At 42.6% G+C, this 23,692-nt stretch overlaps 2 protein-coding genes across 4 annotated transcripts in view; one reads left to right on the top strand and one right to left on the bottom strand.

The window, feature by feature from the left end:
• Positions 1–23,692, top strand: part of smg9 (SMG9 nonsense mediated mRNA decay factor) — a 202,387-nt gene that overhangs the window by 152,445 nt on the left and 26,250 nt on the right. The window contains exons 1-8 of one of the 3 annotated variants that reach the window (XM_087142012.1): positions 13,104–13,247; positions 13,927–14,004; positions 15,354–15,493; positions 17,096–17,185; positions 18,622–18,952; positions 20,517–20,611; positions 21,755–21,867; positions 22,841–23,048. In XM_087142012.1, coding sequence (XP_086998138.1) covers positions 13,989–14,004; positions 15,354–15,493; positions 17,096–17,185; positions 18,622–18,952; positions 20,517–20,611; positions 21,755–21,867; positions 22,841–23,048 — 993 coding nt within the window. In that variant the 5' untranslated portion in view covers positions 13,104–13,247; positions 13,927–13,988. Of the gene's footprint in view, positions 1–13,103; positions 13,248–13,926; positions 14,005–15,353; positions 15,494–17,095; positions 17,186–18,621; positions 18,953–20,516; positions 20,612–21,754; positions 21,868–22,840; positions 23,049–23,692 lie in introns of those variants that run through there. The other 2 variants (XM_022248382.2, XM_087142011.1) reach the window with 2 other exon arrangements.
• On the bottom strand, positions 558–9,648 carry LOC110986519 (monocarboxylate transporter 12-like). Its single transcript, XM_022248437.2, has 5 exons — positions 9,559–9,648; positions 7,577–7,915; positions 5,164–5,307; positions 2,135–2,980; positions 558–1,353 (listed from the first exon to the last, which is right to left on the bottom strand). Exons 2-5 carry the CDS (start codon positions 7,773–7,775, stop codon positions 1,247–1,249), a joined length of 1,296 nt encoding a protein of 431 aa, XP_022104129.2. The 5' UTR covers positions 7,776–7,915; positions 9,559–9,648; the 3' UTR covers positions 558–1,246.

Genomic DNA, 23,692 nt, shown 5'->3' with positions numbered 1-23,692 from the left:
CATTGGCTGTGCAAATATAAAATCATTACAGACATCAACTAGACGTTCTAAAACACATTGGTACCGATGTGATTTAAAATCCTTGTTGACAACTTGAGATGTTTAGCGCTGAAGTTAGACAAAAATTGCTGTATCAATAAGGGCTCAGGGAAAGTAACTATACCCTTATGTGACAATACTCAAGACTGATTAAATCCGGGCGAACGCGCCCTCATGCGTGAGCGCTGTGCTTGCTTGCACTTAACTGTGCATTAAAAGAGGTCAGACAGCGAGAGCTGTATCACACTGTATCGTGTAATAGCGTTAACAGTCCCAATTTGAACCAGATTAAGGTGAATTTCAGGCAGATGGCCGTGGTCATTTGCCGAGAATGACATCTAAGTTACTTAACCCGGTTTTTCTCTTTTCTTGTGCTATAAAAACCCTATGGCTGGTCAAGAAACTCTGGGGCGAACGAGAGATGTATTATGACATCATTAATTTGATAGATTTGTTTGCCGCCCTCATTGACGTTTTCTTTTTTAATCAGAGCATTCTGAACTGAACTCCCCAAATGACGCTTTTGTAAATATAAATATGAAGAGAAGCTGCCACGTTAGTCATGATATGGTTAACGATGACCAAGTTCCTGTTAAATAACCAATTTAAGTCAAAGCAATGTGACTGATCCTTAAATTTTAAATGACTTGGGGGATTTGTGCCAAATCCCACTTCATTGCACAACGGTTCCTCTGATATTAATGGCGGAAGGTACAGCAACGCAACAACCGAATATTTACTTGCCCTAATGGGATTCAAGCATTTAGAATTGCAAATCGTAAAGCCGGTACTCATGTTCAAGGTGAACTGGTTATTCACATTTATCATGACTTGGGGGATTTGTGCCAAATCCCACTTCATTGCACAACGGTTCCTCTGATATTAATGGCGGAAGGTACAGCAACGCAACAACCAAATATTTACTTGCCCTAATGGGATTCAAGCATTTAGAATTGCAAATCGTAAAGCCTGTACTCAAGTTCAAGGTGAACTGGTTATTCACATTTATCATGACTTGGGGGATTTGTGCCAAATCCCACTTCATTGCACAACGGTTCCTCTGATATTAATGGCGGAAGGTACAGCAACGCAACAACCGAATATTTACTTGCCCTAATGGGATTCAAGCATTTAGAATTGCAAATCGTAAAGCCTGTACTCATGTTCAAGGTGAACTGGTTATTCACATTTATCATAAATCCTTCCGTCAGTTGATGGCATTTTCCACGAGCAGCGACAGTAATGGTAGTAACGAGATGACTCCCAAGATGACAAAAGCCTCGTCGTAACTTCCAGTCTGGTCGAATATCCAACCTGAAAAGGTAGATAGGACCTATCTTGTAATTTTAGATATTTAGAGAAATCCCCAAATTTTCCCCGCAGAGGTCTCACGCGACCTGACAGGGCACTAGGCAGGGCAAAAGCACTTTATAAAACGTGTGAAAAAAAACTTCTTCATTCATGGAAGATACAATGTTGGTTACTTTATTTGCTGTTCTCATCCAAGCATGAATATCAGTTGGGCGCGCATGTATCGTGCCAAGGCAGAAATAAAGTGTATTTAATGAGCTCAACAGAAAACCTATATGTCTTTCTATAAGTTTAGTTCCCTGTAGTTTATGAGGCTGGTGGGACGAGCGAAATGTAACTTTTCACAAGGTTAAAAACCGCACAACCCACGTCTACCCGAATGTTACATTTGTCTTGAGTCATTAATAATGACGAAATTCCAGTCCAGTTTGAATACCACTTAACTGTTTCAGTGGAAATATATAAAATTCGATCATGATAGAGAGGAACTATACTCTTACCCAAAAGAGACATTTTAACATTTTGCCGGGTAGGTTGGATTCGCAAAATGATTGTGCAGCAAATTTTAGTCACTTGCGGACGAGAGCGCTCATGGGAAGGAGAGGAAGACACACATAATTCTGAACTCAATTTCATACAAGACGACAAAGACTACGACATTTCTACCTAGGTCCCATCAGAATCGTTCCCAGTAACTTGATCATCGAATAAAAATGTTTCCTGTGCTATATTTAAATTCATTCTCATCCAGTAAAAACCAGGCAAGTACCTTGGTATTTCTTACCAGGGAAGAATCCAAGAGCGATTTGAATGATGGCCGTCAGAAGATCCATCCAGCTGAAAGCGGATACCAGTTCTTCAGCTCCCAGCAGTTCCCGGGTGTAAATGTCACTAAGTGAGGCTTGTGCACCAATGAGGCCGTTGAAGATGGTGGCGTTGACAATCATTAACCAGTAGGAGTTTACCCAGGGAAGTGTGAATAAAGCTACGCCGCAAATTATGACTGAAAGCAATAAAGCAAATCGCAGCCTCAGCCAGCCTCGGTCCACCATCAGCCCAAGAAGAATTTTAAAAACCAGGTTCCCTATCCCCGCAGCCGTGGCGAACGTCACGGCCTCGTACCCGGAGAAACCTTTGGACTCAGCGTAAGAGACGAAGTATATCAGCCAAAGGCTGTCCACAAAAATATGGTTGCTGTAGAAAAGCGTCGCTATCCAAAATGCGGCGCGGCTGCAAACCGCGCAGCCGAAAAGATCCTTCTGCACCTTAATGGCGTCCTTCAGGATACGGAGTCGGGATTTATTCTGAACACTAGGGCTTCTTGGTTCGTCTGCCGATGGCTCCTCTTCACTTGTAATGATTGGTAGATAGTCTCCTCGCACCTGTCCAGATGGTGGTGGTGGTCTTAGCAGGAGGCCACACACACCAAGATGCGTGCTGATAGCCCCAAGCAGTAGCAAGGTACCTCGCCAGCCGTAGGTGTCTAAAAGCACTTGAGTCAACGGGGCAAGGGAAATCAAGCCTACTGAGTCACCAGCAGTCGCAATGCCATTCACTGTCGCATAGTTCGTGGTGAAATAACGACCCGTCATGGCTCTCGATAAAATGTTCGTGATCATCAAACCAGGCCCTGCAGAATGTTTAGAACAAAGCTTAATAATGCAGCAATTACAGACCTTCGCTCCAAGTTTGTTCTAAGTCGCCACATAATTCAAAGACATTCACCAGGTCAAAACCCCGCCCCAAAGCATTTTGGTACAACCAGTTGTCAATTGCTTTTATAACAATGGCAATTGTGCTAAATTCACTTACTATCGAACAACCCTTTTCAGCGTATATTTAAAAACTCATCTTTACATTTTAACCATCTACCATTCAATCACTATTAATAAGTCTATAGTTAACTTTAAAGCAGTGGTTAAAAAAAGGGAAACCGAGATTAATTTGTTAATATCTTGGACATGGCTTAATATTTTGGAATTTGACAACATTCATCTTTCTTATGACACCGAAAAAATTCAAATTTACTGTCACCGATGACTGAGCACGAAGCAGTTCAATCAGAACTGGTCGTGGTTGGCAATTTCAAAAATATTTTAGCGATTTCAAAGAAATGAAGAAATTAATCTCAGTTTCTTTTCTTTTAAACACACTGTATAGTTGGCGCTTTAACTTGCCCTTGACTGATCCCTGCCATCATGGACGGGCTTTTTGTGAGCGTGTAAATTACAAGCAGCGTCAACAATTAGAATTAAAGTCAAGTCTGTAGTGGGGCGGTTGTAGTCCACCTTCCTTGCAATGCGTAGGCAGCGTGGATCGGCGTGCAGTTTATTACGGGCAATTAATAGTGCGCCTCCAAGAGTTTGCAACGCAATGACCAATCAGAGGCGCGACATCTATCGACCGTTTCCAAACGCGCATTGGGTCGACAGATTTCGTGTACTGTGATTAATCAACGCGTAGCAAACTCTTGGAGGCGCACTATTGTCAAACGCCCGTACTCCACGCGGGGAACGGCGCAGCCCCTCCTCAATATGTGTGTTTGGTGATGTGCGATTAGCGACTTGAGCAATCTGCAGGCCCTTGTGCACAATACAAGGGGCTTGCTACCAAAATTGGACGGAGCACTCTGGTTGGCTAAGAATCCCGATGATGTGAATATTGATTTATAGGGGTAGTTTGACTGGTGTATAAAAAAAGGTTAGTTGAACGTTTACCGGTTCGTAAGTGTGACATCACCTCAGTTTAAACCACGCCCACTGCATATGCATGCACTGCACACAGAGTTACGTGCATTGATCGCCGTTTACATGGAACCATGGAACCGGAAGTTAACGCACAACTTCAGCGATCGTCCAATGGGAGCCTGAAAATTGTGGCGCGTCCGCGTGTAAGATGAAGTGCCTCACGAACCGGATAAGCAACAACCACTAGTCTCGTTCCCTAAAGAGGTTATTTACCTTCTAAAAGATGATTTACCATAAAGCACCGGTTCCTTTACCAAAAAAGATAGTAAATAGATTTGTTCTTGAATTAATGCATGATACGAAAGAAACTGGCACAAGTCAATGTAAACATCCCTATAAAAATGGATGAGTCTGTTATGTAGCGTTAGCTACTATTGGTGCTCTACATGGGAACGTATGAATATGCAGTACAGTTGTTGCCTGCGTGCATATCCATCCAGGGGGCTGTTGATCAAGTCGTTGGGTGGGCACAGCAAGGTCGTGGGCCGACGTGCACCGAAACCCAGTACCGAAAAAAATGACCATGTGTCGTATCCTGACCGAATCAGCACCGCATGCTGGACGCAAGTCCAACGGTGCACAGCCTCAGCACTAATTGAACGATGACACAGCATGCTGGTTCATATTGGTTGTTCTGGGCGACCTACTAACAACTTGATTTAAAGTCTACAGGCAAATCCGAGCAACAAATATAGTTAATCGTAGTTTGTCAATACCGCTTTAAACGATAAATGTTAGGAATATCATGTCGATTATTGGAACCAGGACCTGGGTATAGTCCAAATGCAGGCTATCAATAGCCGACATCATTTATCAGTATGACTGGAACCATTCGCATGCAAAATGGTGTGAGATGTCATTGGATAGTTGCCGCGAGAGTTGAAGTCAACACTGCATTCAATATTTGTATTCTTGCATTACAAAAAATTACAAGTCGTACAGAAAATACTCAGATACAAATTTCGAAGCCAAGTAATCTTCGTCAGTATACGCCAGTGGCAAGTGGCAACCAATCGAGACTGATTAGCCTGCTTATAAGTCGGAATGAACAAAAAGAAGTACGTACCAGTGATCAAGGATAAGACAAGTGTCATCTGGATAGCGTTGCTCGAGAAGGACGAGACGATGACAGACGCCCCCAGGAGGAATCCGCAGACTGTGACCACGATGCGGGTACCAAATAACACTACCAACGGCTTTGAGAACGGACCTATATATAGGATTTGGTGGCAAGGTGATAAGCACCTGGTTACACGTAGGCCTAGAAAAGGAAGATTCTAATGAGTGCAAAGCTGTCCTGTTCCGTGGCACCTTAAAGTGCATCGTGTGGCACATTCCTGTACTGGACCTTCGAAAATCAACACACTAGTGTACGTAGCACTGTGCGGCGTGTATTTGCACACACATGCGGGGACGGTCACTACCAGTCGGAGACTCCGAAATCGGAGCCGTATGGGTTATATGTGTGGCTGGGGTCTCCGAACTCGGACAAAGGAAACAGGGCCCTGTAACAAAAGACCGTACTCCGAACAAAAGACCAGGCTGCTGGGCATTACCGGCATTTTTCACTCTCAAAAGTGGTGATAATCCAGCGTTTTTTTGAAACCGTATACCAGGGTTTGGGGCATTGAGAGCAAGCGGATTACCAACGGGGCCAAAAGCTCTCAACTACCGCAGCGATGAGCCACACAGCACCGCTACAGGCTAATCTGGCCCCTATTGAAAAGAGGTCAGCAGTGCCCTGAGCCAGGTTCGTGAACAAAAGACAGTTGTATAACACCGCACAATCTGGGCTCTGTTTACAAGGCTGCAGGCCTGGCTGAAATATTCAGGCGTCAATGAAGGTCACCTGTCAACTTAGAGTACTGCCTAAAGATTACTCCGTGCGGCTATAAACGACTGTTAAATGGAATGATGAATTGTTGAAGAATTTTGAAAACGGAAAAATGATAGTCATGCCGGCCCAGCATCATCAACGTTGAAAAATGCCCCGGCACGAAGTGGTTAAAGTGCATCGTGTGGTACATTCGTGTACTGGACCTTCGAAAATCAACACACTAGTGTACGTAGCACTGTGCGGCGTGTATTTGCACACACGTGCAGGGAACGTGTAATTTCAACGTGAGGAGGAAAATCAATCATCACGTTTGGTAGTAAATCAGAGTACAGTTCTGTCCCAAAGGTAAAAGATTGCAATCTGGACCCATCGTCACCGTTTTTACGAAGACCCAAACTTTCAAATTTTGAAGGATAACTGGTTTTCGAGAGAAGTTTCTCCTATTTCAAACTGCAAAATGATATACTATCACAGAACACGCAGTAAAATCTCTTGAATGATTCTTTGAGAGATAAACTTTTCCTGAACTAAGTAGTTAAAAGGAATACAACGTTAATAAGCCAAAATCGATTAGTAAAGATGCGCGTATGTTAGTGAAATCGAAAATCCACGTTTTCCTACATTTGGCCCTTCTGTTTAACATAATCCGTCAGGAAGGGGCTAGCATGTTTACGTGTGCGCCGCTGTAAATGTTACAAAGATGTGTGTCTCTTTGCAAAAACGAAACTCTCAGTTGACCTACTTTTCAGTTTTCCCATGCAGTCAGTATGTTTTGTATGTTTGCGAGGGGCAGTCAGATAAGTGTCTCTTCGTGATTTGGGCCCCTGTCAACATTAGGGCCTAGTATTATTTTGACGTAGCGTACAGTAAGCAAAAAAATAGTCCCTTATAGGCTCTGGTAAAAATGAGATAGAATCGCCTTCAGTAAACTGCAACTATACCAAACCTGCAAATTTGCAACAACTCAAAAATAGTTACAGCATTCAACACCAGGGGGCAGATATAATGTTGGCTTGCGGTGTGCAATGCACGTAATTAACCACAGTCGAGGGATCGGAGAATGGGATTTCATGAGTATCTTTGGTCTATAGATTCAAGTTTTCCGAGTACCAAGTGAGAGTTTTACGAAAGCTTAGAGTGACCACCCACGTTTCATCGTTTCCATAATGTATTATCTTTGAAAGACGGAATACTGATACAAAGACAACTTTCTACGATATTACATTTGTGGAAAAACGTCTTTCCCCGATATAATATGTCGGAAAGATGTCTTTCAATTTTTTTAATTTCCGAAGGACGGCTTTTAACGTTTCTTATCTTGGAAAGACGCCTTTCTGTGATGTTTTATCACGAACAGAAGTCTCCCGAGATTATGATTATCTCGGAAAGACGTACGACAATCTGTCTAGTGATATGACATCTTAAAAAGACGTCTTTCTGAGATACTATATTAGGGAAAGAAGCTTTTCCGTGATATCACATCTGGTAAAAAAAACTTCTTTACCAATCATACCACTGGGAAAAATGTCCAGAATATCAGGGTATTCGGTCTTTTTCCACGACAATTTATCTCGGAAACGTGGAAACGCGCATAAGTCGTATGCATTAAAAGAATTTTACAATAAATAGGCCCTACATGTACCTGCAAAACTGCCAACGGCGGTAATGGACGCTATCAATCCACCAATCATCCACGCGTCTGTTGTGAACTGCTCTTGAAAAGTCGGCAGCAGTACTCCTAGACCTTTGAGGAGTCCTGTCCATAGCAGCCAGTTGACGTGGACACAGAGCACGGCATACCAGCCTGCGTTACCACTGTCGGACCCACACTGGATTCCCATCACGGTGGCTTGTCTCACGAACAGAGTCTCACCGACGTGTCCTTGTTTGCAGGCCTACCTTGAGCGAGTGTGTCAGCGACCAAGCGAGTCTCAAACGTTTTGGTTGACGATTTTTTATAGAGAAAGTGGAACTCACTTTTCTGGAATGGACAAATAAACTAGATCTGGCAACGGAAAGTTATGTCAGTTAACTAGATTTGACCTTTGGAGAGCTTTCGATATAACTTTGGATGTTTCAAGCAATCTGAATTGTCGACTGGCGTAATCGTTCAACCACAAACTCGTTCTTTCCAATGATTTATTGTCATACGCCCTTCCCCTGCTGATTTTCAACAGACCCTTCTACTCATAAATTCTAATTTATGTGCGCATGGACATAAATGGCATGTGGAGGCAAAAAGCTTGAGTGGCTAAGTAAAAATGTACAGGGGCCCCAATTTTAACGTCATTTTCTCTCAGCCTTTTCACTTTTTCACTTTATTTATATTTGTTATAGCTATTACTTTTTTAGTCTAAAAGGAATTAACACCGCATGAAATGAAAAAAAAAACCAGTCTTAAATTTGCTTCTCCCCGAGCGCACGAGGTCAAAAGAGGTTATCAAGGCTTCTATCCAGACATGCCTAAAAATTGAATAGTCATGTACATCAGGGTGTTATGCATCACTTGCACTATGCTGAATCGCCGGTTCAGGCTGAAGGTAATGTGAATTACGGGCTAGCTTCAGATACTTTTAGGTTTGTTTCGCCCACTGATCTGTTTTGCCACGTACGTCGTCGACGGAGAATGGTGGATGGTACCCCAACGTATCGCACAATTTGTTTGAAAACGCGTACAGAACAGAACTCTCCCGCGCTTCAAACGAACGAAATTCTTTAAGTTTTTATTTTGCTCTCCAAAAAGTCCTCTCACACCAGAAAGTAACAGCTAGAATGATTTATTTCAATAAATATTTATTTTTATGATTTTCCGACGACAAAAATGAATGACGTTGAAATATGTGCCCCTGTACATTTTCAATGGGCCGCTTAAGCTTTTTGCGTCCAAATGCCTTTTATGAGCATCCGCGCATAAATTATCATTCACTAGTGACAAGGTCTACACATGTGTGTTACACAATAAAATACAAAATTGCATCTTATAACCACTGACGGCCTGTTCACACGACATGTCGATGAATTTGTAAAAGTATAACAGAGCGAAATTTCAAAGTATGTCTTCTAGTCACAGTAGCAATTAAATATACATCGATCACTCAGACTTAAAAACACGAATGCCTCTATCCCAGTCGAATAGTTCATATGGATGAGTTCTTGCGTCTTACATAATGGGCAATCAGCAAGTTATTGCTTTCAAGTTTCTGTCACTGAAGCTACATATTTTGGTTCAAACTTAAACAACTGCTAGATTAACAATGAACTGTATTAAAAATCCTAAATACCCTAGGTAATAATGGGATGGGCGTGTGCAGCAGGACTCAAAATTTCTGAGGGATGGGGGAATTTTATTTACCACTCACTGGCGACCCATAAACAGGTCGGACTTTCACAAATTCGTCTTAAACTTTATAGCAGAATCCATCACGCTTGCTGTGTTACTGCAGACCGTTTTGTGCGTGAACGGAGTGTTGTTTTTCGACCACGGACAGCAATAATGGCGCAATGGGCCTGGACATTGTGATTTAACAAAGTCAGATTTATATTGAGGCGGGCTCTGTATTTAGACACGGTTAACAGAACTAATTTGAAGTCATTTATTATTAATCATACCTGTGTGTTTCTTACCTGGTAGGTCGAGCAGTCGATCACAATTGCCTTCCAATTCGTCTTCAGTGTCGAACTCGACCTGTATATGTGCGTCGAATCTCCTGTAACAAAGTGTAGTCACGAATGTAGGCAAAAATATTAAATGTAAATTCCACAAAAGTGTCAAGAAGTGGTGACAACAATATCAAATCCAAGAGAAAATGGTTTTGTACAAGTGAATACGTGAACTCCGGTCAATAAGTAAATTCATATTTAATAGCAATCCAAAAAAAATTGCACTTTTATTTTACCGTTTAAACAAACGCACCACTTTATAGGAGTCACAAAATGTATCTGTTACAAAGATTCTCTTATCGGGTGATGCATTTTACAGAAGCAATTGGAAAAAAGTAATCTCTACTGCGAGGCAACTGTGTTCGAAATAGGCTCATTTGTAAATGACCTCAACCTGGCAGGACAATGTGTGCTTTGAAAACACGTTAGTATTGGGCACAAGAGCACAGAGTTGCTATATAGACTAAAGCTATCTGTACTGAATACCCTACGTCGTTTAATTGTGTGGTAAGCATACATCCAGTGGACTGTAAACCCTAATGGCCCCATGGGAAACGCCAACACAAAGTCGAATGCCATCACTGATGAGGCCTTTAAATCATTTGCAAGTTTAAATTTATTGTACATATTAATTAGAAATAATAATAGGGTCCCTGGCTGTGTGGTTCATGCCATGTCAGTATAAACGTCAAGGCTAATTATGCGGACCATAAACAAGATCTGAAACTGGTAAAATATTGAAATATTAGCAAACTTACAGGGTCTAATTTCATATGAGTATGGAAATGATGACGGACTAATAATCAGATAGGTACAGTGAGGTAAATTTTTGCCAAAAATTTGAGGGATTGGGGGTGGAGAAAAGAGGGTTGGGGAAGACTTTCCCGGCAACGGAAACTTGAAAAGCCGGGGGTGGTTGTCATTCAATCATATAGATCGATGTCTATGTTATTGATGTACATCTGTAATATATATTCAGAATGGCATATTTATTTTTTTAAATTCTGAGTTATATTGAATTACTTTTAGTTGTTGGAAGTCTCAAAACTTCTTCATGATCTGCTTTAATTTTTTCCTCGCCAAAATAAGGTGGTGGGGGTGATTCAATAGCCCATCCCCCATCTCAAAAGTGTGTGGGGGGGGGTTATTACCCCATTCCCTGGCATTGATGCCCATGGGCTGGGACGTCAAATTTCAGTGAGCTTTGATACAACCCTTGTTGAGATTGATAACATCTAATACACGATACAAATCAAAAATTCTTCACCACTGCATCGGAGCGGATACAGATGTACCGGTGAGGGAGGACAGCCTTTGTTGTGCACCCTAGGGTTCATTCGTAGTTGAATAGAGTTGAAAATAAAATGACCCCTCGTGACGACGATGAGCTTAGGTTGGGTCTTTCCTCGGTTGAGCGAACCACACTAACGGCAAAAGCCAGAAGAACCCTAGAATGGTAAAATCCTTTGTTATTGCTTCCGGCCTGATCAAACCAGAAATCCAACCTGATAAGGGGTAAGGTCAGTGGTGGATTCAGCTGGGCGCTCATGCGGGACGGGGTCAAGCTGGTCAGTTAGGCGGGTCAGTTGGGCATAGGTCTGGGGCGGGGTGAGGTGGCCGGGGGTATAGGAGATAGACCCATAGGTGGGGTGTCCTAGGATATAGAGGACCCATTGGACTAGGAGGTGAGCAGGAGTTGCCATATGTCACTGATGGAGAAGCCGATGTCTTGGGGAACAATTTCATGCTTGAGGATCTCCAAGGCTTCTCTGATGCGTCTTTGGTACCAGTGCTCGATGCTGGTGATGAGGCGGCTTGGTCCCTGTTGATGCGGTGGTCTTCAGAGTGGGAATGCTTGACTATCGCTGACTTGTCATACTCTCCCTTCCGGTCGTGGGTTTGGTGTTCTTTGAGTCTGGTGGGAAGGTCCCTACCAGTCTCGCCAATATACACTTTGCCACGTTGGCAGGTGATCCTGTACACCCTGGTTGGTGGTGCGGATCTTGTCTGTCCTTGTGGGATGTCGGCATGCCGCGGATCTTAAGAGGGGCTGTGTGGAATACCTTGATGTCATGCTCGCTCAGTATACGCTGGATATGGTGGGAAATACAACCTACGTAGGGGAGAGTAACAGAACTAGGGGCTTTATCTAGTTGGCTTTGGGTATAGGGGACCCTGCGGCCGGGAGGTGATCTTGGTCTTGGGGGTCTTGATTTGCTAGCGCTTGGACATGTTCCATCAAAGAGGAGAACTTTTTTTATTATTTGAACATAGCTAAGGGCATAATTGTTTCAGAAGCATTCCCATTTTTGCCCTTATTTTTTCCTCCCACAAGCCCTTTCAGAGTGCTCTAACGGGCAGCAGCCTTCACACATCCAGTCAAACCCCAAAGCACGGTGAATACCTTGCTGTTAATTCTCATTCACGGAGGAATGTGTGTGGTTAATATCGTCCAAAAAAAACCTTATCAAATGACGATGCCACGAAATATCAACGTTACGGTATAAATAATTCATCTTTCCATCACTCTGTATAATGAAAGGGCGAAAACATCCCTTCTGCAGTTAGAAAGCAGTCTACACCATATCGTACTTATGCCTTTGGCTCCATAGAGCCATGATCACTGACCAAACTCCAGGCTAGTGTTGAATCACTTTAAAACGTTTACAGCCAATGCTACAGGAATGAAAGAGTTTACAATTTGGTAAAAAGCTACATTAGAAAAAAAAATCCCAACCAATCATAAGCGAGGGGGTCAGCACATATGAACCTATGATGCAAATTGAAAGCATACGAAAGATGGCAAGCTTGTCAAGTGTGTTGGCGGTCGTGAGTGCAGGTCAGTTGTCTGAGCAGTATTTGGACAGTTATGCCGCTGGAAACTTCACCTTGCCGTATTTAAACCGTTGCAACGTTAGGCTATTGAAGCATCTGTACGCGGGCGTGACGTTTTCGTATACCCACGGAATAGGTAGAGCTCCATATTTCAAGCACTGCCATTTTGCTTGGATCAGTCGGCCTTGATGAAGTGTTACTCCAACGTCAGCACCATCCCCCACCAACAAGCATCATAGTTGTCGTCTCACCGCTTATTGCTCTCATCGAAAAACCAGATGGGAACATTGCGTAAGCATTTATGAGTTTATGAATAATACATATCAGAAAGCTTATGAATAATACACCACAAAACCTCATAGCCTAATCAAGTTGGAAATTAAAAGGTCCGTGGCTGCGCCACTCGCCTGGTCTCCTGTCCAGTCGCTTTGCAGTTACACACACACGTACACAGAGCCTCGAAGGCCTTGACGAAAGGCTAACTAGGAGGTGATGTGTGATCCTTCCTTCCGAGAACAGTGTTCTTGAGTCATTGAGTCATGTTCCCACCGTACGTACCGATCGAACGTAAGAACAAGAGACCACCGGCCGTGTAGCTGGAGGAACCGTTGCCCCCCTCAAACTGTAGACTCGACGTATGAGTGAAAGCGCCCTCCATTGGTAGCAATACCAAAGATACTGAACAGCGCTGCGGTGCGAAACACATAGTGCAACTGCAAGCATATCGCATCCAACATCCCCTTGTAGCCTGAAACGGTACACTTGATATGCTGAGTTGAATTTAGTTACTGGGTAGGCCTAAATTGCGCTTTTCTCTGGTAAGTGATATTCTTTGCTTAGTGGATGAATCGGAAAAGGTGCAGTACGAAAAATGTCTCATGAACGTGTTCCGTCATGTTGCCCAGGCTAGGCATGCCAGGTTGGACCACGGTTCCTTCATTCATTGCCGTTGGTGTCATTTTACACGTAGGCCCAGCCTAAATAAAATTACACCGTCCTGCTGGGGATTGTATATTTTGACACGTACTAAGGAGACCTAGATTTTAACTTCTGGCTTTACCCATAGAGCAGTATGGTTTACCTAGGTAGGGCCTGGATGACTGTGACATCTGTAGGGTCATGAGGGTTGATGTTGTGAAAAGAGGGCAGGATTTTGAGTTTTGAGTGAATTTAGGGGAAACTGGTGGGAGTTTTAACACATGACATATGGTGGAGTCGAGGGGGGACTGACCAGTTTTGCAAGATTAAAATGAAAAAACTGGGGTCCCTAAGTACATGATGTAGGGCCTACATAATCCCCCATGAACATGATGAAAATGTTCATCAGGCGTACTCAGTCTTGCCAGTCTATATGTATGTAATGTTTGTATGAAATGGGTTTTTAAGAGTCACTGTCTTGTTTAATGATGTTTAAGTGCAAGCCTACATGTAACTCTCAGACAAATTTATTGCACTCCTTTCTGAGTTTTGTATCCCATGAATGGATGTTATTCAAAGGCAAACCAACTCAGGATGGAGTACGATAAATTGTGCCAGGTTCAAGATTTCACTTAACGATCATGCAAGAATGTACAGGTACGTGTGTAGACGTATGTAAGTTAGACAACAGTTTTTTTGAAGTGGGTGCTGGGACCCGCTGATTTTTGGATTCAGAACTAGAAAAAGAGATAATTTTGTTTAGTTTAAGAAGTCTCAGATCGGCCAAAAAACAAATTACCAATAGAAATGTGCTCTAAGAAAACATTAGTTTTTTGTTCAGCTGTCCGACTGACGTCAAAGCCCCTGATTCCAATTTATGAGCTTTGGTCTTTGGTGGCTAGCACTAGTGGTAAGGGATACCTCTTTTTTTGTTTCTTTTTTTTTAAATTAATTTTTTTGTTGTATTTTTCCCTGTCAAGACCCTAATTTGTTTTTCTGGAAATCATAGGAAATCTTTCTTTGTTTTTCTTCCGCCCACCTCTACAACCTGTCTTAAAAAATCCGAGCTTCAATGAAGAAAAATGTATATGGATAGGCTCATTTGTGGTCGTTGTACATGTACATGTAGCTTGAAATTATATTTCCGATGACAAGAGCATTTTACTCATTAGCTCAATCTTTCACAAAGCTCTAAATTACAATTTTGGTAGAAACGATAACGGGGCGACGAGTGAGCTTACATGTAGGATCAACCTGTTATATGTACTATAGTACAGTACAGTGCAGTGCACCACCAATATGATAAGGTCATTTGAGAACAGAGCTTATGTGCGAGTTATCGTGTGGGTGAAAGGACAGGCCATGGGTCCTACAGTATCACAGACATGCCTCATTTGAGGCATGCGCCGTTGGAATGTACATGTGTACCAATCTGGCCCTTTCGTTACCATTTGGTCGTTTTGTATATGTGTTCATGTATGTGAATGCACATGATCCTGCCAGTACCGGGGTACATGTAGTTACCCCTATCCAATTTGTTTACTTGCGATGAAGGCTGGCTGTAAATAAAGGAAAATTAATAAGCTTCTACTTCACTTCACTTTATTTCTTCACAAAGGTGGAGGGCCCGCTAAGAAGCGCAGCTTGTCGAGTAGGGGCCCCTTTACGGACAAAACTGGACATGCAGAACAAGAACAATACAGATAAATCATCTAACAATTAATATCTAACAATTAACAAAGAAAAGGTGTATATAAGTACCTGTACATGTACATGAATTCATAGACAAATAAAATAATAAAACCTGTAATCTGTAGCCTGTAAGGCTCAGTCATTTGCCTTTAATTATTCAGTAAACACTTCTTATTATTTCTGTTTGAATAGCGATAAGGTGGGTAAATCCTTATGAGGTAAAGAAAGGTAGTACTCGCGAAGAAATCAAAATGCAATAAAATGCATACATGTACAAACTGTTGGAGCCATTTTATCCTCTGTTTAATTCTCAGGTCCTACATGTACGTTCCTGCCTGGAGACAAGCTTCTTGAATTAGGTATGGCTACCAAAGGAGGAACTGGTCCAGTGGGCGGAGCCAGCGGAGGACCTAATGGTGGGGGGCGACGGCGGAGGAGACGGGGCAGGTCAAAGGTGAGTGCTTCACAACAGCATTGATTTGTACATGCATTCCGTATTCCATGGGAGAAGTTTTAAAACACATGTACGTGCATGTTAGTGAGATAACAACTTTGGATTTTCATGGTACGGCCTTCAGAGTACAATAAGGGATATTTTCTTGTACCAGGAAAGTCAGGACCACCTCGGGTGTCTCAATCAACTTGTATCTAGCCCAGACTTGGAAACATGTACTGTATCCGTACCGATATGTGTGATTTGTTAAATCCCAGGTGCCTGTAAGTTGGATTTGCCGGATGATATTGTTTCTAATTTTGTGGAGTGGATTATTAAAATGAATGTACCCTATCTGTGAAATACTGGTAATACATACGCAAAATCAAATTTGCCCTTTGAAAGCATTAAACATCTTGGATATGTTTCTTATTAATCCTACCCTCCTCTTATCGATTACATGTACATACCTGAAGTACCAGCAACCAGTTACAATTGATGTACCGCTGCTTCTGAGTGAGCCACACCCCTTAACAACCCTGTGGCCTTTTGTATGTTCAATTTTGTTGTTTTGTCTCAGATTCTGCATGTTGACTATGGGTGCACCAAGTACATACCGGTATATCTCATTGGACAATATTTCACAAGCTGCATTGATGCGATTCTACTGTGATTGGTCGATTGTCCAGTTTATCTTCTAATAATCATTAAACATCTCTGGTGATGAAACCGAGGATTCCTCAGAAGAGCCCAAGATGTTTTTTTTTCACAAGGTTGAAGAAACATGACGAGACAATGAGTAGCAGTTACATGTAGGAAACCCCAGAACACTATCCTGGGCAAAACCCATAAAATCAGGTACATGTTGGGACTGAAAACCCAACCCACTCGTGGACAGAGCGTGGAATCGAACCCTGGCCACAGAGGTGAATAGGGATGAAAGAACCACGGAATCATGTTTGCCACCAATTGTCAAGTCCAACCGTCATTTCACAAGCTGTTTGATGAATTAACAATGTTTGGCCACCACCTTTGTTATCGTTCGTCCCTCTCTAGTTTTGACCAGACCTGGCTGCCACCCGACTTGTGATCAACACCTGCTCATTTTAATGTCCAGCATTTCACTCGAATAACTGTTTCAGTATTTAGGATTCCATACTTTCATTACGAATGCCAACAGCAGGTGACAAGTCAAGACACTGACAGGCAGTGCATTGTATCATTCAACCAAACAATTGAAGCAAAGTGCCATCCAAAACTCCCAAAGCTTTTGTCTGAATGACATGCCCTTTTTGAACAGGTGGTTACAGCACTTCACAAAGCTAAACTTGCATTTTGCATTTAATTAATGGTCAGGGCCTACAAATTACAACTTGATGTACATGTAGACTGCCAAAACAGTTCAACGTGATTCAGCTTTACCTACAAGTACATGTACTCTCTGTGTCCATGTCAATCACAATAAAAGCATGTCCACATGACTGTCTATCTCCACAGACTTTTATATGTATGCTGTCTGCATCTCTTTCATGTTAATATGGAAGCTAGGCTTAAATCACAACATACTGAAAAAGGAAGTTACATGTACCAAGGCTGTTTTTCTTCTTTTTTTTTTGGTGGTAGACACAAGAAGATTCCAGAGATGACTTCAGCTCTCCCCACGTCAGCAAGCCGACAATTATCCTTGCCAAGTCAACCACTTCTCAACCCCAGGTATTTCCAGTCTTGATCCTCGAGGACATTTTTTCTAAAACGAAATAAGTTTGTAATTGTCAGACATGCCAGAAGTTCCAGCATCTCTCCTAGATTTACTTGAAATTTGCAATCACAGTGCTCAAAGTTCAAATTCATTGGCCATAACTTGGTGCTTCTTTAATCTGAACATGTACATGTACTCAGTCACATGACCTACAGTGGGTGTCAAACAGCAGCAAACATTGCATTCTCCCATAGCAAAGCGTAAACTACGGTGAAATACTCAGACAACTGATGTGCTAAGTACTATACTGAAAATCAACTTTACTTTTTAATAAATAACACTTACTGTAAAACACACTTTGCTAAGGGAAGACGCCATGTTTTCTTGATGTTTAGTACCCACTGTACCGATAGGTCACGTGACTTACATGTAGCAGGTGCAATCGGTCTATTGCCTGTCAACTGTTTCAGATTCGAACACATGCAAACTCAACAAGGGTTTTTTGTCCATTTTACTGTAATCCTTCACAGCCGTCATCAGGGGTGGGTGCCTACATACATGTATATAACTCAATTGATGTCACAGCGGCAGTGCCCAATGTCAAGAAATACATGTAGCCTAGGCGTTGTAAAAAGCTGGTCACAGAGAATGCCTTTAAAATAATTTCATGTGAAAAATGAGTTCTGTTACATATACTGGTAAAGAGCGTTGAAGGAACAAGCATAGATCAAAAGTCTTTGCCCCCGTGTTTCGTAACAGGGGGGCACAGATGTTTGCTCTTTATATTCGTCTAATTTCTAGGGCATCACAGATCCTTGCTGATCCATGTGTGGGATCCATTTCATTCCCGTAGACTAATTCAGGTAGGCGTCATTGCTACACAGTGGCACCGTATTGCCATCGTTAAACTTGATGCCATGCCAGCATTTTAGCAAGGCTGAGAATGCACACATACTGTTGAGTGAAGAGGCATATGTGTGACCAATGCACATCAACTATCTAAGAGCACATGTGGTGCCACCTCATTAATGCTTTCTAGTCACTGCTTTAGTCCATAAATCCTCCCTGAGAAATATTCGCCAATCTGGGGATTTGTTTTTGGTTACCTTTTTCAAATTGGTTTGCAGGGCTTGAACAAAGGTTTTGATACATTTAAATGGGAAGAACCACCCCAACATGGGCTGGGTAGCTCAACGGGTAGAGCATGGGTGCAATATTCCAGAGGTGGCAGGTCCAAATCTGGCTGCAGTCGTCGTCGATTTCTTTGTTCATCTTTACAATTAATACCCGGTATGTGAACATCAAGCCACTTTCTGTAGAGTTTGTTTGGTAGTTTTTGCAGGGGTACAATTTCTCAGGATTTCTGTCCACTGACTCTGGGTGTGTATGTCTGAGCCAAAATGTCCTTTTAGTGCCAGTTAGGACAGTGTGTTTGTCGTTGTATTTGTAGAGTAAACCTGAACTGTATGGCTCCTCGCCTGATCGTGGGGGTGCCACTCCCTCAACCCAAGCAGGCGAAGTCTCCAAGTCCACCCCACAGTTCAAAATCATCACCCGCCAGAGCGAGACCACCCCTGCCCGCCCTGTTCCTGCCACAGCGCCCATGGGCACGGTCTCTTTGGCAAGTGCAGCCCTCTACCAGTCCCCCGTCACCTACGGAAGTTCCCCTTTGACCGGATTGGCTGACGTTGGGCAGGCTGCCCACAGTCAGCCACAGGTGGTGGGTCAGGGTGCCAGACCACTGTCGCAGCAAAGCACAGCCCCTGCAATTACCATTGAAGGTAATTATGATTACAATAGACGTTGCTATTTTAATCCTAACCCTCTAGGGTACTTTGGTTAGAAACCCTGCCAGACACGTCAATCTGCATCATTTGTCAAAGTGGCTTGCCTGTTTAGTGTAACAAGATCCAACAGGTCAACTCTCCCCAAGGCCAAACAGCCTGACACTGCGTTTACACTTGATCTAGTGAGCAGGATCAGATCCGGATCAAAAACGTGTGTAAACACAATGCAGGATCAGATCTTGACCCCGGGATCTGATCCTCCTTTCGGGAAGGATCAGATCCGGTTCATATCCTGCGCGCAGGATCAATTTGCAAGTGTAAACTCAATGCTGGATCAGGTCTGCAAGTCTTGAAGTGAGCGAAAAACAAGTCTGTGTCATTGTGAAGACCAACATGTCATGTATACTTACATGGCATTGTACACGCACCATACATACACTGTTGGTCCGACCGCTACGTACATAACCAGCATTACACTGGTTCCCAATTAAGCCTGTGTGCTTTCGTCCTGTGAGTTGGTAGTAAACTGGTACTTGCCCATTCCCATGCTTTATCCACGTCGCCTTTAGTTACTTCCATTACTGCTACATATCGCTGATCCAAAACCTTCCATTTCCCCATTTTTCATTGTTTCATCTGAAACTACGTAAGATAAGACGGGACGTATGTACAGGGCGTAAGTACACGTAGACTGGCTGACATTTTGCTCCACTGCACATAATCAGCGAACTGTTCCCATAACCTTTGCCCCAAGGTTGCAGTGCTTCATCGATGCCACGCGGGATCAGGATCCGTTGTAAACGCGGCACGGATCTGATCCTCTCGCGTGATTGCTCTCGCCGGATCTGATCCTCCTTTGCAGGATCAAGTGTAAACGCGGCGTTTGTGGTTTCCAGTTGACATAAGATCCAACAGTGGCATTGTTCAATGGCATTAGCTCCCATTGTCTCAACATAACCAGTTTGTTGGGCTGCTTTTGACTAACCAGCGCATCAAACTGCACCAGACTATTCCACCTGTTGCACAATGCTGTATCTGACAGGATTAGGCCAGTTTTATTTCCTTTCATAGTAGTATAAAATAAAATATAGTAGTCACTTGATATTCTAACTGAAATTTGTCTTATTTTGTACCAAACAAATTGAGTTGTCACTTTAGGCCTGTGCCAATTATTTCAATAATGAGATATTTGATATATTCTTGCGATTTTAAATATTCCAAGATTGAGTCAATGAAACAAAACAGGAAAAAGTCAGTTATTTTGTCACATGAAAAAGTTGCATTCTAAAAGCATATTTGACAGTGCTATGAGTCAACTTAAAACAACTACATGTAAATGTACATTGCATGCCCAAGTTGAATATGGCCAAAAGTTACTTTTCCTCGAAGTTGTTTTTTTCAGCATTTTGTAAATATACGTTCATTAAATTTGAATTTGCTTTTGTGTGAATTTGGTACTACCAATTCATATTTTCTCCCGAACAGAAGGTCAAAAATTTGATTGTACCGTTACTGAAATTGACGCATTTCTATGTGAATGTGGTCTTTTTCCTAACAGTTCCTGTTCACAATAGATTGACAGCGCCCATGGAAATGAAGCAGAGCGTGCGACTCGTAGATGACAACTTCCAGTGGTGTGACAATGGAATGGAGGTAGGCTCAGGTGAAACTTCACACTAACAGTTCCTGGCCACAGTGGGTGCTGTCACCCAGGTTGACACTAATCAGCTCTGAGCTGTTGGATTACTCTGATGTTAAAGCTTAATACAGCAGTATCAGTTTAAGAGTCCTGCCACATGCGTGCTTTAGTCTTGTCGGCCCATCCTGCAGCTGGAGCAGAAACACAGACTTTTGTTTTGTTTGTAAACAACGACCACCTTTTGGTTTACACAGAGTGACTTATAACCAGCTGGTTCATACATGAACCTAGCATAAGAATTATGCAAAAAAATATGAGGTCAGATCAAAAGTTCACTTTGCGTATTTGTGCAAGCTGAACGCATTTCAACCCTAGCGCATTTCACTGCCAGCATTTCAAATCGTCCAGTTTGCTTCGCTTGTGCATTCACCAAACTAGCCTTTAACTGGTTACAGTTTTGTCTCAAGATGCACACTTGCTTTATCGCTGATTTGTTTTCTCTTAATTCATGTATTCGTAATTAATATTCATTAGTTGCATATTTTGTAGTATACTGCTTGAGAAGTTTTGGCGCCCTCTAGAAGGGTTCCAGCTTTCAGTTGCCATAGACCTTATTCACTTGGTAGTCAATCTTATTCCCTGAATCAGTTTCATAAATTGTAAACTGTTGATTGCAATGGCACCAGGCTGTTTATGATTACCTTGCATTCCAAGCCCCTCTTTCAGTATTTTTCTGAATGTGGCTTAAAGCACCAAGGTATATTTGTGTATGTTTAATCACATATTTGCGATATTCAACAGAGATGAGTACTACTTTCTCATGAATCTCATTTTATCACTCTCATTTCTACTCAAACATTCAAACTCAAGTAGCTATCCTCGCTTTCAACTTTGATATGGTCGACCCATGAGTAAAGTTGTTGCAAAATGGTGAATATATCCAGATTTTGGCTGGAACCCTGAGCAGAACAAAAATAGGTTTAATACTTAACAGAAAATCTAACTAGCCATAAAATCAGTATTCAACTGAAGGTTTCTGTATTATTTAACATTTTTCTGATAGAACTCTATTTCAGTGATATTATAATTGAATCGTAAAACAAAAATCGATATTGTTGATAGTAATAAATAATAATTGAATCTATGTTTTTATTCAGTTGTTGCTAGACCAGACCGACTTTCTTGTAGTGGGTGTCCTGGGCCTGCAGGGCAGTGGGAAATCAACACTGATGTCCATGCTGGCCGGTAACAAACCAAGTGACCAGCAGAGGTGAGTGTGGAGCCCAAAACAACAGTGGGAACTGAAAAAGTAAGGAGTCCTCCTCAGCATGGAAATAAATCAAGTTTTGAAATATACATGTACTGTATATTTATCTTACAAACTAAATGTAGGTGTTGATATCTGGCCAGTCTGAATAGTATATTTGTATTGTGCCAATAATAGATTGGTACAAGTGGTCGTTAACAGTGTTTATGCACAATCAACCTGTTGGCCACACTCAATGTGTTGTTCACAGCAGAACCTTACCTACCACACCAACATGTAATATATCTTGATAGGTACACACCACCAGCAGCCCCATCTCAAGACAAAAGTCCATGCATGATTACATAACTCTGTGGTACATATTAACCCCTAACCCTCCAAGGGTATAATGTTCTTGGCTAGAAACCCTGCTAGAGGCTTCAGACTGCATCGTTTGTCAAAGTGGCATGCCTGCCCAGTGTAACAAGATCCAACAGGTCAACTCTCCCCTAGGCCCAAGAGACTGGGAGTCTGTGGCAAAGTGCCCACAGGGTTTTTCACCTGATGGACTGCGCTGCACCTGGCAGGGTTAGGATCAAACTGTCCTATCAACTGATTGCGGCAACCTGTCTTTTGCATTAATCACTCAGTCACAAAAAGTCCTGCGCTGTGATGCACAAATAGTTAAAAGCACAAACTCTGCCCTGTGGGATGGCTGTGCAAGCAATCAGATGATGGCAGCGTAATTGACCAATAGCTGTGGGAATAGCAGATTGCATGTTAGCATGCAGTGAAACCAACCAGTTGTACGGAACTGACTGGCGACGTACATAGGCCTATAATTCTTTACTTAAACTATAAAACGCACGCATTAAATTTCCAAATTTTGCATGATTTTTGACTTCTTAGTTGGGGTGTTGATCATTGAAGCCCCTTGTTCAATCCCAGTCAGTATCTAACGCTGGATTCAAAAGCAATTCCCTCTCTGCCAGCACAGCTCGTTCATTTTCAAGCCACAAGCCAAAGAGATCCGAAACCAGTCTATGCACCAGACCATGGGTGTTGACTTCTTTGTGACCAATGAACGGGTCATGCTGCTGGACACGCAGCCGGTCCTCAGCTCCTCAGTCATGGACCACTTGCTGAGTCACGAGAAGAGTCTGCCGCCAGACATGACGTCAGCCGAAATCTGCAACGAGATTCAGGTAGTTTTTTAATGCCTCAGAAAACGTCTTGTCATTTTAACCTTTAGCAAGTCTGACGATGAACCCTAGCCTGACCCTGAGCCAACTCTTTCTTTGCAGTGCAGTAGAGTCTCGTGAACCAAATGACCCCAGTTGAATAACTTTGGATTGCCACGCACGTTTTATAGTTGGTTCCATGTTGAGGTGTTTAGTAGGTCACTGTAATCCACACAACTACGTCATATTTTCATATTAGGGTTGCCCACTAAACTTCATTCTGAAAAGACTTGATAACCCGTGATGGAACTTTGTCCAAGGGCCTGGTTCATTAAGATCAACCAGACTTTATTGAGTGTGACCTTGAGTGACATCATTTGAGAGACAGTGATCAAACTGTGGTTAACTGTACCTGTAGTTACATGTGGGGATATGTGGCCTAGTGGTCGGGGTTTATAACTCCTGATCAATGGGGTCAGGTTGTCAGAGTCCAGTAGTGGGGCATACATGTATATGTTGACTCTGTCATGAGGCAAGTTGCCACACCTCCAGTTGCCAGTGTTGTAGGTCTCCAGACCTGGTGTCAGTCTCAAGACCGTCTCGAGACCTTTTTTTGCGGTCTCGGTCTCACCCTGTCAAAGTCTTGGTCTTGGGAGGGCCGGTCTCAG

The sequence above is a fragment of the Acanthaster planci genome, linkage group LG10, assembly GCF_054643075.1.
Source record: "Acanthaster planci isolate LZ-2023a linkage group LG10, COTS_SCS, whole genome shotgun sequence".
Classification (NCBI taxonomy): Eukaryota; Metazoa; Echinodermata; class Asteroidea; order Valvatida; family Acanthasteridae; genus Acanthaster; species Acanthaster planci.
Note: the sequence above shows the minus strand (reverse complement) of the source record. Positions and strands in the feature narration are given on the sequence as shown.